The sequence below is a fragment of the Haliotis rufescens genome, unplaced genomic scaffold, assembly GCF_023055435.1.
Source record: "Haliotis rufescens isolate VD_foot unplaced genomic scaffold, xgHalRufe1.0.p SCAF_21, whole genome shotgun sequence".
Lineage (NCBI taxonomy): Eukaryota > Metazoa > Mollusca > Gastropoda > Lepetellida > Haliotidae > Haliotis > Haliotis rufescens.
Window position 1 is genome coordinate 5,349,137 of NW_025963902.1, and position 17,787 is coordinate 5,366,923.

Genomic DNA, 17,787 nt, shown 5'->3' on the forward strand with positions numbered 1-17,787 from the left:
CGAATAAAACTCTAACAGAACATGTTTTTCACCTGTTCTTACGCTATTCGCAATCGTGTAAAATAGATACGACCATAAGCAACAACAATCCGTGACATCACTTGTCAATATAGAAGTTTATTTTTGTCCAATCAAATACCGCCAAACGTTTAGTGCTGAACTGTAAAACAGGAAGTAAATCGTTGACCTTACCCGAAGTCTTTTGGATAGAAATGAATATCTTACCCCATAAAAGGTATCGTAAACGTTATATTACTTCAGACTAACAAAATCCATTGAAACTGCAATGTTACTATTTACACATTGTTTTCTTGTTGGATTATTCATTTGCTTACATTGTGTTGACAGTGTTTACAAACACCCACAACTCCCCACTGACACAGGATCACCCAGCATCACCTGAAAAAACTTTCAACACAATCCAAAAGACGGGTAGACTGCAGTATTTGGGTCCCAAACTAGGGCTGGGACGAGTCCGAATTTACTACCCGAGTACCCACCACCCTATTACCCCCCCCCTACCCGGGTACCCACTGTAGGTCTCAGGAGATGTCTCAAAATGTTCGATTAGGAACATTTTTAGCATAGCCCTGGCAAAACGTATTCAGATACAATATTTTTTGTCATTAAACAATATATCACATGACCAACCACGGGTCCGGGCAGTCCTGTGGGTACCCAGGTCCTACTCAGTACACACCCGACCAAGATACCCGAGTTACCCGTCCCATCCCTACCCTAAACCGTAAAAACGTTTTCAATACATGACCCAAACAAATTTTTACCGCTATAAATAATAAATTTCGTACACAAAATCAAAAGTAATTTCCATACCCTTTGCAATAAGAAAAGAATTACTCTTTATAAGATATCAGAGACCTTGAAGATATTATTTTAGATTTAATGTAAATTCGTAAGGCAGATATTTTATTTGGGAGTAGTACACTTTAAAGGGCGCCCTTTTTCATTTCCAATTAGCGCAGTGGAGGCTGTTCACCAGCTTGGCTTATAAATGTGTTAATTAGCCGACGCTCTACCACTGGACCACAAGCGCTATTACGTGTAAACAGTGCACATTTAATGGTTCATTAGCACACCATTAACACGCATGCGTAATTCAGTTAACAATGAATTGCGCATGCATGTGACGTCATGGTCCGCTCTCCCATTAATCTTAATCACCCGCCATTGTTTATGTCAACATGACCCACCAATCGGATTAACCAGATTAACCCTTGAAAAGGTAAGAATTTATGGCTAACCCTTGCCCAAAGCAAGCTAACCCTAAGGACCGGAAATAGGGGTTGGATCGTAAAGACGTGTAAGTTTCCCTAAGACCGAAAAGGAGTGTTGGATCGTAAAGACGTGTAAGTTTCCCTAAGACCGAAAAGGAGTGTTGGATCATAAAGACGTGTAAGTTTCCCTAAGACCGAAAAGGAGTGATGGATGGAAGCGAGTGTCTGTCACTGGAGCGTGAGGAACAGTAACGGTATAGTGAGACAGCGGTGGCACTATGGCGCGGTAATTGAGCGGATGGTAGAGCTCGGGCTGTGCCTGTTAAACTGCATTGCTGCCTTTATTTGAATAAGGAAAACATATCCATGGGTTTTTTCTGTTGACCATAGCTAGATTGGAGAACCTTTAGAATACAGTACCACAGCTTCTCGTGAGGATGATCTCAGACATAGGTTACGTGTCTCAAAGACAAGCAACCAGTTTTTGTGAGAATCCATTGGATGTGAACTTGCGACCTTTGCCTGACAGCTAACCGACTTAGCTACTCCACACTGTAAAACTTAGTGCAAATTTACCTCGTCTATTCAGGGGTAGAAACTAACATATTTAGTCCACTAGTCCAAAACCCTTAAACGTGACAAATTTCTACTGTCCTTGTGATACTGTAACTATTAGGCGGTTTGGCAAGGACTACAGGACTAGTGCCAATTTCTAACGTTGCTATTTACCAGAACTGAACAAAAAGGGTCGAATAGGTGATGGACACTTACGAAGGTTACAGGAAGGCATGGTGTCCCTTGACTGTATATTAGTTCCCATTTATTATCATTTTAGCCACTTGAATTACAATAAAAAACACCCAAAAAATACATTGAAAATAAAAGGCTTTCATTAACTATCGCTTGCTATAAAATGCGCCGTCGCAGGCTATAGTTATTAGACAAATATATAAAACTCTCAACATCGCTGGGCTTATTCAATGACATTGCGTGTAGAGACGATAGTTCACTGGGAGGAGCTTATGCACACTCGATGACCCCTGACGTCAGGTTGATTTTGAGATTTCACAAAACAAATTTATCACCATGCAGTCATTGTATTCAGACAGCTATCATATAGGCCTTGCTGGAATATTATGTATATTGCATAAACTTTATTTATGCTCCACTTTGACATCACTCGTTATCTTGATAAATATGGCTGTCTGAAAAGTATGTTTGGAAACCTTTTGTTGAACAATAATATTGTTTTATAAACAAATATTTAGAAATATATGAAATAGGGTTACAAAGTTACTTATGTTTAGTGTTAGATATTTTCTAGGGGTACGCATTTTATAGGAGTACAAATTAGTTTGGGTTACGAAATTACCGCAACCTACAACTGGTAGGCCTCACCTCGCCTCACCTCACCTCACCTCACCTCACCTCACCTCACCTCACCTCACCTCACCTCACCTCACTGATAGGAGCTGCCTGAAGGTGAATTTGTAACCAACCTAATTCGTAGCCATGGATTATTCATAGACACCAAACTCACAGACAAAATTCATAGTGAACAACCAAAATTGGGAAATAGAGTTAAATATTGATTTATGAGATATAGAATTATTATGTGGCAAATGTGTTTTTGAGTTATAAATGACGATAAAAAATTTGTGCAGTATGACCAATCAGAGCGTCGCTTACCAGATCATGAAAGTGACAGTCAGAATGTGATTCCTAATCATGCAACCTCGAAAACTTTAACAATGGGTATTCCGAATGATAGTTAAGGGCTAAACGATTGAATCCATACAATCTAGCCCATCTATTAGCCATTCCTGAATGTTCTTTTGTTCAGGTTTCAATTTGTAATCGAGAATTTGTCAAAATATGTTTCGAAGCGTAGTCGCCAATTTGAAATTAGTGCCGTAAAGCACACGAAAGCTGCTTTCTGATTGGCTAAGTTCGACTTCCTGTCAGTCATTCCATTGGTCGGTCAAAGTTCGCGAAAGGTCGGTCTGAACATGACTCGTAATGGGATGTCCTCAGATCTTTGTTTAGCGGTAGCGAGAACTAAGATCTGATTTTAATTTGACTGATACAGTGATCCAAAGGGTTATAGCCTTTACATTTGTGATTCATTAAATATACCAGTCTCCACTCACAATGAGTTGTGTGTTACAGTTGGCATGTGCGGACAAAGAAGAATATCGAGAGAGTTCGTAAAGATGAAGAGAAAGCTGCTGAAGAGGAGAAAGAGAGGCTGAGGAAGATTGCTCTTGCTGTAAGAATCAATTTTCATCGCAGACAGTGTACAATTACAAGTTACATTTGAAGACTTGAAATTGTGGAGGTACTATTTGCTGCAAGGTGTGCAGAGATACATCCCTTAGATGTGCCCATGGTGCCAGGATCTGCTGAAGATTCATGCCTGTCAGCAACAAAACTAGGGGTACTCGTTTCTGAGACACAGGGACCATATTATTCCACTTGTGTGCATGGTATTGGTTTTGAAACACGTTTAGTATCGGAAACCTCATACTGTAGGTTCCATTCCAAATTCAGGGGGCACGGGTGGCCCAGTCGTCTAAGGCGCCGCGATTCGCTGTGCAGAGTTGCGTCCCTTGAACACGCCTGAAACCTATGATTGTGGGTTCGAATCCCGGTTCGCCCCGATTATGTTTCTAGGTTTGTCAGCACCATACCCGTGCTCGTGGGTTTCACCGAAGTGGTAAACGTCTAAGACCTGCATCACTTCGAGCTTTCCTCCCACATTAAGCTGACACGCCGTGATATAACTGGAATACTGTTAAAGGCGGCGTTAAAACAAACTCACTCACTCACTCACTCCATTCCAAATTCAATGTAGAGCCGTCATGTCTGTTATGTGAGGCCTTCTGTAATGTTTCGCTTTGAAACATTCATCACTCTGTGTTCAGTTGTGGGAACCCATGAAGATCCAGGGTAGACTAGGTCTTCAGCAACCCATGCTTGCCATAAGAGGCGACTCAGCTTGTCGTTAGAGGCGACTAACAGGATTACTGAAGACCTATGCTATACCAGATCTTCCCGGACTGTTCACACATATTGTTTTGATTAGATTTTTCAATGATAAGCTGTTCTTATTTCAGGAGCAAGAAGCCAGAACTGACTTGCTCCGAAAGCGAGCCAAGTTGCGTATTGAAGATGCCCCCACGGATCAGCTAGAGGAAGGACCCATTCAGGGAGAAGGGGAGCTGAGGGGGGTGGCTGGGACAGGAGGGGGAGAAGAGACTGAGTCATCAGCTGTGGTAGAGACGGATGAACTGCCCCGACACATCAACTTTTTCAAGGAGATAGAAGATGGGGTAAAGATTTGTAATTATTTGTTCAGTGCTATCGAGGGGCTGTGGCTTAGCTTAGACGTTAACACCTTCCTGAGGCAAGGGAGATAACTGACTATAAAAGTCCAGTTTCCACCCTTGCCGAACTAGGCTGCAATTCCTGGGCTCGACCGTAGCGCCACCAGTGGTTATTACGAGTATTGTCCCTTCTAAGCCTCTCATATGGACCAATCAGGTTCCACCTGTCATATCACTTGCATTTGTTTCAAACAAAATGGTGCCGCCAGGTCAAAATGATCTGATTGATAATCAAGATCTATATTGCGATAAAACGGGTGTTACATAGCAAAGTGCATCAAATCACGTGAGCACCTTGATTAAAAACATGAAAAGACTTGGAAAATATCTGTTGACAACGAGTTGGCGATGCACATGCTTTGCAAATCCTGCAATAGACAGAAATCTGCACGACATTTTACAAACCGGATTTCGATTTCGGTGCACGATTTTGATTGGACTATGCATAGACTCGTTAGCCCAGCCAAAATGTAACTCCATAATACCAGCCTAGTTCAGCAAGGGTGGAAACTGGACTTTTATAGTCAGTTAACTCACTTGCCTCGGGAAGATGAGTCCTTAAGGGTTTGGCTCGTCCCGTCAAAGACACGCATGCACGCACACCACATATGCTGGTCGTAACTAAAGAGGTGACAAAATTGATAGAGTGGTCTGGCTCGGTGACCTGGTTCCTGCTACTATGGTGTGGAACCTTGCTTACAATATCAAACACTGGATTGTCTGGTCCAGACTTTTTATTTACAGCCGTCATTTAGCTGGAATATTGAGTCCGGTGTTAAACAAACAGAAAAAAAAGACCCTGTTTAAATACCAAAACTTAGGTACAGTGTGTGACAGCTAATCTTTGAATCTGCCTTTAATAGAACTTAAAACTGGATAAAATGGTTTGAAAAGGCCATTAATTTGGCAGTTCTGCTGTTATAAAATAAATGTACCGTATTCGACGTAATAAGCGCCCCGCTCTAATAAGCGCCCACGACGATATTTGCTAATATACTGGCTAGTGAACAATTCCAATCAGCACCCCTTCTGATTGATAAATGTACACAAGGCTATTTATTCGTGCATAATACGTTTGTTATATGCACCCTTAATTATGGGCAATTAATTTCTGGAAAAATATATCTGTCTTTTATAAACATTTCAGCATAAACCACGAAATTTACACTCTCTGAACTATATATATATTCTAATAAGAGCCCCCTATTTCTAATTTTGAGAGCGCCCTGGGCGCTTATTATGTCGAATACGGTATTACAAATTATTCTTTTCTCTGATAATGTGTGATGCAGTAAATATGGTGAAGAATTAGTCCATAACATGATCGATATGGTGTGTGGACTTGAATATTTTGATATTGTACTTGGATGTACATGAAGCTATTTTGGCCATCCAAATGTCTTGATAAAACTGCTTGAAAACACTGTTGGATCCTATTTGTAAAGTTGAGTGGTATTAGCTGGGGCTGGCTAAAAAGATTGATAATCAGAATTATCATCAATGGGATGAAATATTCACGATTATTGATATGAAACTGTTGTCATTGATAATAACTCACATAAACTATTATGGTGAAATAAAGTTTAGATTTACAGAAATTTACTTGTCATTGTGAATAATGGCAATTGCCAAAGACGGCGAGCAACTGTTCTTGTTATATCTTTAATGTCCACAAAGCACTCCCTGCATAAATGTGTCACTGCTCACCTGTTGCGTGCAATCTGTTGATTTCTTTCAGGACTTTCTTGTATATATTCTTAAAGTTCCTTCTCCGATATATATTTATCGATAATTTATCAATATTTTTTAAGCGATTATCGACCTCTGTTATCTATATTGATAGCCAGCCCTAGTATTAATAGTATTCTATGGTTTGAAATACCAATGATACCATATCATGATACATTTGGAAATGACTGGTATGTTGTGTTTTTCAAAATCATTCCTTTTTTCATGTTGTTGGCAAAGTTGACATATGTGACTATATATAATGTGTGTATTACGCGTGCATTGTGACTATAGCAACATCCAACAAAATATCAGACAAAATACAGTATGTGTGGGCGAAGTCTGATGTATGGGTCTGTTTTTATTCAGGTTCATAACAAATTACAGACAAAACTATGCATACAATATCAGTGTTCCCGTTTACCGGTAATTACAAGTTTTTACCGGTAAAATTAGGCTTTGACCGGTAAATCATGTTACTGCCAGTCCCTGTGGACCAGCAAATAAAGTTCCTTATAAGTTTTTGTTGCTGAACAAAACATTGGCGAAATTCAAATACCGTATTCGACGTAATAAGCGCCCAGGGCGCTCTCGAAATTAGAAACAGGGGGCCCTTATTAGAATAGTATTTTGAGTTGAAAGATCGTAAATTTCATGGTTTATGCTGACAGCCTGAAATGTTTATATACGACAGATATATTTTTCCAGGATTTAATTGCCCATAATTAAGGGTGCATATAACACACGAGTGCGTATTATACACAAATGAATAAGTCTTGTGTACATTAATCAATTGGAAGAGGTGCTAATTGAGATTGTTCACTAGCCAATATATTAGCAATTATTGCCGTGGGCGCTTATTAGAGCAGGGCGCTTATTACGTCGAATACGGTATGTATATTTTTCGAAAGACGTCAGCTTGTCTGTTACCATCAGGGTTTCCCATTATTTTATTCAGTGCAAGGAAATATTTAGCTTGAGGTTAAACATATATTTGTAGCGACTTCATCTAGAAATATTAAAAATGAGAGAGAAAACTGGGAATTTTTAGAGTTGCCAGTCCACAAGGACGGCGTACGTATCGCAGTGCATGCAATACAAAAGTCAGGTCAGTATCCATTACTACTAACTTGAAGACCCGTGAAGATTCCGGGGTAGAATAGGTCTTCAGCAACCCATGCTTGACGTTAAAGGCGACTAACGGGATCGGGTGGTCAGGCTCGCTGACTTGGTTGATGCATGTCATCGATCCCAATTGCATGGATCGATGCTCATGATATTAATCACTGGAATGTCTGGTCCAGACTTGATTATTTACAGACCGCCGTCATATAGCTGGAATATTGCTGGGTGCGGCGTTAAACAACAATCCAATCCAATCCAATACTAACTTGAAACTACTATCTTTGGAGAGTGTGAAAGTTCTTGAGATGTGGTGGCTGTAGTTTTGTAGTCCCTTGTGTTGTCATCAGATGAAGAAACACGGTACCAATGCAGAACATGAGGCGGAGAAGAAGGCTGAGAAGGAGAAGTGGGAGAAGAGCATCGGCTTGTTGACATACCTGGGTCAGAGTGCAGTGGAGACTCAGGGTAAGCTTCTCCACAACCCCACGGACAGATATCTGTCCACCTGTCTGATGTAGTCCATAAACAGCGATCCCTGCACCCCATGTGTGTCTCCTTGTGGAGATTCTGGGGCAGAATAAGTCCCCAGTACCCCATGCCTGTCTCCTTGTGGAGATTCTGGGGCAGAATAAGTCCCCAGTACCCCATGCTTGTCTCCCTGTGTTGATTCTGGGGCAGAATAAGTCCCCAGTACCCCATGCTTGTCTCCTTGTGGAGATTCTGGGTCAGAATAAGTCCCCAGTACCCCATGCTTGTCCCCTTGTGGAGATTCTGGGGCAGAATAAGTCCCCAGTACCCCATGCTTGTCTCCTTGTGGAGATTCTGGTGCAGAATAAGTCCCCAGTACCCCATGCTTGTCTCCTTGTGGAGATTCTGGGGAATAATAAGTCCCCAGTACCCCATGCTTGTCTCCTTGTGGAGATTCTGGGGCAGAATAAGTCCCCAATACCCCATGCTTGTCTCCTTGTGGAGATTCTGGGGAATAATAAGTCCCCAGTACCCCATGCTTGTCTCCTTGTGGAGATTCTGGGGCAGAATAAGTCCCCAGTACCCCATGTATGTCTCCTTGTAGGTCATTTCTTAGTCAGTTTGAGATTTGATATATTTAGTGAAATATTCAGGATGTACAAGCGAAAATTTTTGATGACCTACTGCTTGACTCCAAACATCTAACATATCATGTATATCTGGGATTCTACAAGTTGTTAAATGTTAAAAGTTAGTTCATAAATATAACGAGATCTCGCGAGAACGAGACTCCTTTTAAGATGGCAGCGCCCAGTGAGTGATCGCATCGATGGCACCAGGGTAACATGTAACTGGTTAGTAATGTTCTACGTGATAGTATATATGATGTAAGTAGGTAGGTTGCTGGAGGAATGGCAGTTAGACGTTAGTCTGGTTGAGAGTGCTGCTGTGTGCGCACATACATCTCTTGTTATCCAATATATAACCGAATAAACAACCTTGACTCAAGATATCATCGTTGTGTCATCTGGGCCATATTCCAATCTACAAAGTCTCCACATTAATGTGTCTTCAGAATCTGCCCCCTGGTATCTGGTGCCACAGAAGAGGAAGAGGAAGCGGGATGACGAGGAAGAAGAGGAGGAGGAAGAGAAGAAATTTGATTTGAAGTAAGTATTGTCGTCTAGGGTGCCGCTGTTCGCTGTGCAGAGTTGCATCCCTTGGGCACGCAAGAATCCCAGGTTAGAATCCCGGTTAGCCCCGATTATGTTTCTAGGTTTGTCAGCACCATACCCATGCTCGTGGGTTTCACCGAAGTGGTAAACGTCTGAGACCTGCATCACTTCGGGTTTTCCTCCCACCAAACAAAGAATTGTTTTATAAATTTTAAGTTTCTAAACATGTTATATGTTCATGATGTTATCTTTGTTATGCTTCACTGCTTTCAACATGTTCAATATTACTGTCCCTTGTATGCCAGCAGGGACCAGTGAATGTTGGTCTGACATGGCAGACATAAGAATTTTCCTCGGATTCCCGGAATTCCATGATTTTTCCTCTCAAAATGATGTAAAATGCGCTTATTTTAATCCTTGTGTTGAAGCCAAACCCCCCCCTAGATTGGCAATGTTCCTCAAAAAGCAAGTTTTGCTGTTCTTATGTCTGCATGGGCAGAGCAGAGGGGGAACATACATTTCTTACACTTAGTTCCTGGGAATATCATCAATGTAGTACTGTTTACGGAAGAGTTTTCAAGGCTAACTAACGATTGCCAGTTATGCCATAGATCTACCACTGGCTAAATGGGTTAATTTTGAATGCAAGAGGACTATTTTCTTTAACCAGGTCCATGAAGGAACGTAAAAGACAAGAACACCTGGACCCAATGAACAAGATGAAAGAATTTGTCCACAAGAAAAGACACAAGCACCACAAGGAAAAGGTGAGAACAGTTTCGTCATTTTGGGGCACAATCTGTCTCTGGTTCAATAATGACTGCCAATAATGGCCGTATCCAACAATAATGGTTTAGGTCCGGTTGCCCTACATCCTTCCCACTGTAAACAGGGCTCATTGGTCTAATGTGCGGTAATTCATTGTGCAGAGTTGTGTCCCTTACTTGTGCCAGGATCTAGCAAGTTCCAGTCCAAGATTCAGATCAAGATATTGTTGATCTGTAAGCATCCATGGGTTTCTCAAGAGTGCTACAAAGTGCACTTCCTGTACAAGGGAGATAACTGTTCAGAACTTCAGCTTTGCCCTTCATATCTTTCGCTAAAAGATATCTTGAGATGGTTAAATTTTTTTATTCTAACCCTACTAGTACTCTTTGCACTACACACAGTGTGCAATTTGTTTGGACTGGTGAAGGATTAAATATGCATAAGCTAAATTAACATGCAATCACACAAAATCTTAATATGGTAATTTTGAATGTGGTAAGCTTGTGTCTCGTCTTCATAAGGTTGACACTTTCACAAGAAATGATCCTGGGAAAAGTGAAATATTAACATTTAAATTTATTAAGTTATGACTTGAAATCTATATTTAGACAACAGGGTTTTACGCAACACACAAATGAGAATGGACACAGAAAAAGAACATATTGCATCCCAAGGGAGACACAATTATAGTCATTGTACCTACATTGCATCAGGACCAGTAATGGGTGTCTATCATTTCATCCATCAATCACGACCTCTGTCTTCATGATCATTGATTCATTCCAGACTATCATAAAGTAATTATCTAAACGTACAGCACACTACACCATTTCATTACTTTACAGGACCTCATATTGCCTGCAAGGACTCTAACAATTAATTATCGGGGATTCCCTGGACCCTCACAAATACAGCCTTTATTTATACAGAAACAATAATATTATGACCAGGGCCCAATTTGAAAAAGCGATCATACCGCCATGACTCTGTAACTCTCAACTTTAACATAGAGTTACAACAGCTGCAGTGCTACGACTCTGTAACTCTCAACTTTAACATAGACTTACGACAGCGGCAGTGCTACGACTCTGTAACTCTCAACTTTAACATAGACTTACGACAGCTGCAGTGCTACGACTCTGTAACTCTCAACTTTAACATTGACTTACGACAGCTGCAGTGCTACGACTCTGTAACTCTCAACTTTAACATTGACTTACGACAGCTGCAGTGCTACGACTCTGTAACTCTCAACTTTAACATTGACTTACGACAGCTGCAGTGCTACGACACTGTAACTCTCAACTTTAACATAGAGTTACGACAGCTGCAGTGCTACGACTCTTGTAACTCTCAACTTTAACATAGAGTTACGACAGTTTCAGTGCTACGACTCTGTAACTCTCAACTTTACCATAGACTTATGACAGCTGCAGTGCTACGACTCTGTAACTCTCAACTTTAACATTGACTTACGACAGCTGCAGTGCTACGACACTGTAACTCTCAACTTTAACATAGAGTTACGACAGCTGCAGTGCTACGACTCTTGTAACTCTCAACTTTACCATAGACTTATGACAGCTGCAGTGCTACGACTCTTGCAACTCTCACCTTTACCATAGACTTACGACAGCTGCAGTGCTACGACTCTTGTAACTCTCAACTTTAACATTGACTTACGACAGCTGCAGTGCTACGACTCTGTAACTCTCAACTTTAACATAGACTTACGACAGCTGCAGTGCTACGACTCTTGTTACTCTCAACTTTAACATTGACTTACGACAGCTGCAGTGCTACGACTCTGTAACTCTCAACTTTAACATAGAGTTACGACAGCTGCAGTGCTACAACTCTTGTAACTCTCAACTATAACATTGACTTATGACAGCTGCAGTGCTACGACTCTGTAACTCTCAACTTTAACATTGACTTACGACAGCTGCAGTGCTACGACTCTGTAACTCTCAACTTTAACATAGAGTTACGACAGCTGCAGTGCTACGACTCTTGTAACTCTCAACTTTAACATAGAGTTACAACAGCTGCAGTGCTACGACTCTGTAACTCTCAACTATAACATTGACTTACGACAGCTGCAGTGCTAGGACTCTGTAACTCTCAACTATAACATTGACTTACGACAGCTGCAGTGCTAGGACTCTGTAACTCTCAACTATAACATTGACTTACGACAGCTGCAGTGCTATGACTCTGTAACTCTCAACTATAACATTGACTTACGACAGCTGCAGTGCTACGACTCTGTAACTCTCAACTTTAACATTGACTTACGACAGCTGCAGTGCTACGACTCTGTAACTCTCAACTTTAACATAGAGTTACGACAGTTTCAGTGCTACGACTCTGTAACTCTCAACTTTAACATAGACTTAGGACAGCTATGACTTTTGTAACTCTCAACTTTAACATAGAGTTACGACAGCTGCAGTGCTATGATTCTTGTAACTCTCAACTTTAACATAGAGTTACGACAGCTGCAGTGCTACGACTCTTGTAACTCTCAACTTTAACATAGAGTTACAACAGCTGCAGTGCTACGACTCTGTAACTCTCAACTATAACATTGACTTACGACAGCTGCAGTGCTAGGACTCTGTAACTCTCAACTATAACATTGACTTACGACAGCTGCAGTGCTAGGACTCTGTAACTCTCAACTATAACATTGACTTACGACAGCTGCAGTGCTATGACTCTGTAACTCTCAACTATAACATTGACTTACGACAGCTGCAGTGCTACGACTCTGTAACTCTCAACTTTAACATTGACTTACGACAGCTGCAGTGCTACGACTCTGTAACTCTCAACTTTAACATAGAGTTACGACAGTTTCAGTGCTACGACTCTGTAACTCTCAACTTTAACATAGACTTAGGACAGCTATGACTTTTGTAACTCTCAACTTTAACATAGAGTTACGACAGCTGCAGTGCTATGATTCTTGTAACTCTCAACTTTAACATAGACTTAGGACAGCTATGACTTTTGTAACTCTCAACTTTAACATAGACTTACGACAGCTGCAGTGCTACGACGCTTGTAACTCTCAATGTTAACTTAGACTTACGACAGCTGCAGTGCTACGACTCTTGTTACTCTCAACTTTAACATTGACTTACGACAGCTGCAGTGCTACGACTCTGTAACTCTCAACTTTAACATAGAGTTACGACAGCTGCAGTGCTACAACTCTTGTAACTCTCAACTATAACATTGACTTATGACAGCTGCAGTGCTACGACTCTGTAACTCTCAACTTTAACATTGACTTACGACAGCTGCAGTGCTACGACTCTGTAACTCTCAACTTTAACATAGAGTTACGACAGCTGCAGTGCTACGACTCTTGTAACTCTCAACTTTAACATAGAGTTACGACAGCTGCAGTGCTACGACTCTGTAACTCTCAACTATAACATTGACTTACGACAGCTGCAGTGCTAGGACTCTGTAACTCTCAACTATAACATTGACTAACGACAGCTGCAGTGCTAGGACTCTGTAACTCTCAACTATAACATTGACTTACGACAGCTGCAGTGCTACGACTCTGTAACTCTCAACTATAACATTGACTTACGACAGCTGCAGTGCTACGACTCTGTAACTCTCAACTTTAACATTGACTTACGACAGCTGCATTGCTACGACTCTGTAACTCTCAACTTTAACATTGACTTACGACAGCTGCAGTGCTACGACTCTGTAACTCTCAACTTTAACATTGACTTACGACAGCTGCAGTGCTACGACACTGTAACTCTCAACTTTAACATAGAGTTACGACAGCTGCAGTGCTACGACTCTTGTAACTCTCAACTTTAACATAGAGTTACGACAGTTTCAGTGCTACGACTCTGTAACTCTCAACTTTAACATAGAGTTACGACAGCTGCAGTGCTACGACTCTTGTAACTCTCAACTATAACATTGACTTACAACAGCTGCAGTGCTACGACTCTGTAACTCTCAACTTTAACATAGAGTTACGACAGTTTCAGTGCTACAACTCTGTAACTCTCAACTATAACATAGAGTTACGACAGCTGCAGTGCTACAACTCTTGTAACTCTCAACTATAACATTGACTTACGACAGCTGCAGTGCTACGACTCTGTAACTCTCAACTTTAACATTGACTTACGACAGCTGCAGTGCTACGACTCTGTAACTCTCAACTTTAACATAGAGTTACGACAGCTGCAGTGCTACAACCCTTGTAACTCTCAACTATAACATTGACTTACGACAGCTGCAGTGCTACGACTCTGTAACTCTCAACTTTAACATTGACTTACGACAGCTGCAGTGCTACGACGCTTGTAACTCTCAACTTTAACATAGAGTTACGACAGCTGCAGTGCTATGATTCTTGTAACTCTCAACTTTAACATAGACTTAGGACAGCTATGACTTTTGTAACTCTCAACTTTAACATAGACTTACGACAGCTGCAGTGCTACGACGCTTGTAACTCTCAATGTTAACTTAGACTTACGACAGCTGCAGTGCTACGACTCTTGTAACTCTCAATGTTAACTAGGACTTAAGACAGCTGCAGTGCTACGATCCCTTTGTGAAACAAGCCCCGGTTCCATGTGAACATAAAACAAAAGGTTAAGCAACATTCATGATATGTGCAACTGTACCTGCCCATGCTTTCAGAAACACAAGCACCACAGCAAGGATAATCATCGCCACAGCAAGGACAAGGATCGGCACAGCAAGGACAAGAAGAAAAGCTCCAGCAGCGGCAGCTCCAGCCGGACCATGGATCAGCTACGTGCAGAGCGGTTGCGGAGGGAGGCAGATGAGAGAAAGAAGACGCAGATGCTGATGGCAAGGTTACGCGGAGACGCACCTCCCGAACCTGTGGAAGAACCTGTTAGTGATCGGCAACGGAAATATAACTCCCAGTATAATCCAGAGTTTGTTCGGCAGCCGAAGAAGAAATCCAGACCATCTGATGTGTATGACTAAGTGGCAAATATACATGACAGTTTAGTATTTGATGGATCCTTGAAGGAGACTGTTTCAGTGGAAGTATTATCAGTTGGGGATTTTATGTGTGCATGATTGATTGATGCTGGTCGTCAATAAAATACCACTTTGAATTAACCAATGTTTGTTTGTTTGTTGTTTAATGCCACACTCAGCAATATTCAGCTATATGACGGCAGTCTGTAAATAATCAAGTCTTGACCAGACATTCCAGTGATTGATATCATGAGCATCGATCTACGTAATTGGGATACGATGACATGACCACCCGATCCCGTTTCATCTTACGACAAGCATAATCGCCTTTTTACCCATCAACCAATGAGATTGAGTATGATGTGGATCATAGAGGATCATAAAGCACAAGGCAGAACAACATGTGAGTGTGCTTGTCAAGTGTTTTCAGTACAATACAGATAATCAGTACATCACTACTAATCTATTTATGAGGCAGATGTATAACAGCCCACTATTTCTGCTGGGGCCCCACAGATACTTGTTTTAGATATATTGTTTGATAGGCATTACTTAGAAGTTGACGGATGACAAGGTGGACACAATTTCTTTAATACTGTAAAAGCGATGTTTCAGTATAGATCCTTATACCGTTGTCAAGCAAGACTGAATGAGGGACATTGTACAGAATATATATAGTAGGTGGAGGATTAACAGTAGAGGCCTTGGGGTTGAGTCCCGTCCGGGATTCGAACCCACACTGCCAGAGTGTGGCACTAATCGCCAGCACACAAAGTCAGTGATCTAACCCACTCAGCCACCGAGGCTTCCACAAAAATGAAATTCCGACAACTGGTACTTTTCTCAGAAAGTGTTATCCCAAATATAACATTTGTTACATTTGACCACTTTCTAAAAGGCACTGTGTGTTCATTATTATATAATATTGTTGTAGTTATTTTTCAGTTACATCCGTGTTTAACTTTATTTGAAAAGAAGTAAATGAAGCAACTGCCCCCAAACTTCATGTCAACTGAAACTCATATTTATTTATTTATTTTTATTTTTTTGGAGGGGGGGGGGGGGGGCTAGTTACAATTTCATCCCTTCTCTGTGTATGCTTAGTGTTTCTACTTAGATATTTTAGCTATCCCAACTTTCGAGAGGTATGCAATACTGATAAACTTATTGTACTTTTTAAATATTATGTATATTTTACAGCCAAAACCTGCTTTTTAATTCTCCAACGAAGAAAAAATATTTTATATGGCTAGTTACGGGTAGTATATTTTCATACCCCTTTTACACCAATATATTTATGCTGTACATACTGTGATATATTTTAAGTCTCTCGTAGCCCTTAACGGGTGGCTCAGTTTTATGTCCTTTTATATGTATTTATTTAATTATTTCTGTGAGGTGAGACTCAAATAAACAATCTGTCTGTCTTTCTGTATATCTTTGTAGAATGACAACCGGCTGCCATTTTGTAATGTGTACAACAACATCTTTGTTTGCTCATTAATCACCAGGAAATTGACCTCGGGTTCACCAGTTAGTTAGGAGAAGGACCAGTAACTTTTAAAAGGAGCAAGCCCTGCTGGCTACATACAAATTTGTTTTTAAATCTACCCTTGTAATCTCGGGTTATTATATGGCTGAACATGAAATTTTTATACGAGTCATAAGCAGTCATGGCACACCACTTGCATTTTTCCATCAGTATGTAGTAAAATGAAAAGGAATCTGCCTGTAATGAAATTGGTGTTCTGTTTTTCCTAATTCTCTTCCATTTAATGAGTGAACGATACACTGCAGTCACCAATACTCCAGCCATCACACCCCCGCCCGTAAATAAGCAAGTCTGGGCCAGTGGCTGCATGAATACAGATCCACATTTAGTGGCGTGGTGACCCCCATTCAGCCAGGTCACACATAGTAACCACCTGACTCTCAATTGTGCCGACTGCCTCAATAGTCTAGTGGTAGTGTCCGCCGGGAGAGTCGAAGGTCCAGGGTTCGATCCCCGGCTGCGTTATACCATAAGACGTTAAAAGATGGTACTTGTTGTTACCCTGTCTTGCACTCGACATTAGGGGATTAAAACAAGGACTGGTCGGCTCAGAGTCAGTATACTGTGTCTGAGTGGGGTATTCATGTTAGACTGCGGCATGGTATCTCAGTGGGCTAGTACTATAAAACTGGCATTACTCGGGACTAATACAAGCAGCCACACACACACACACACACAAGCACGCACACACACACACGCACACACACACACAAACACACATGTGCATGCACATCACTATATAAGTGCAATAATCTTGAAGCCAGTTAAACCCCATTTCACCTCATCTCAATTTTGCACTCATAAAAGTATTTAGGATTTCCCAAGGAAGAGCTGGGTTAAGATTTGGTCTTCAGCAACCCATGCTTGTCGTAACAGGCGACTAACATTATTCGGTGGTCGGGCTATCTGACTTAGTTGATGCATGTCATCAAAGCCCTATTGCCTGAAGAGGTCGTAAAATATGTGAAACGTACTCCATTAACGTTCAGTTTTGTGGGAAGTGAGTGCACGTGAGTGGTTTTACTCCGCTTTTGCCACCTTTCCACACAAATCGAGCCGTGCTCACAGTACCAAGGGAGTCGGTCAGTTATAGGCACCAGAAGTGGATACAATGGCCTGTTAATCCTGACATGCAGAACATTTCTTTGATAAAAGGCCTGAAGGTTCCAACATGTTAAACCTATGCATACTAGTTCTGACATCAAACATCGTTGTCTTTATGATTTTGGGTGGTGAGGTGAGGTGAAATGGGCGGGGTTTTTTGCTCGCCCACTAAGAAACCAGGTCGAGCGCCAGGCAGGACGCGACCGGGAATCGAACCAAAGACCTCAGATATCCGGTCG

At 41.3% G+C, this 17,787-nt stretch overlaps 1 protein-coding gene across 1 annotated transcript; it reads left to right on the top strand.

Moving 5' to 3' along the window:
* The first annotated feature begins 94 nt into the window (after window positions 1-94).
* Window positions 95-15,033, top strand: LOC124133372 (leukocyte receptor cluster member 1 homolog). The gene is made up of 7 exons (XM_046497758.2): window positions 95-235; window positions 3,405-3,504; window positions 4,352-4,567; window positions 7,822-7,939; window positions 9,018-9,111; window positions 9,788-9,884; window positions 14,581-15,033. Exons 1-7 carry the CDS (start codon window positions 213-215, stop codon window positions 14,893-14,895), a joined length of 963 nt encoding a protein of 320 aa, XP_046353714.2. The 5' UTR covers window positions 95-212; the 3' UTR covers window positions 14,896-15,033.
* The last annotated feature ends 2,754 nt before the right edge of the window (window positions 15,034-17,787 follow it).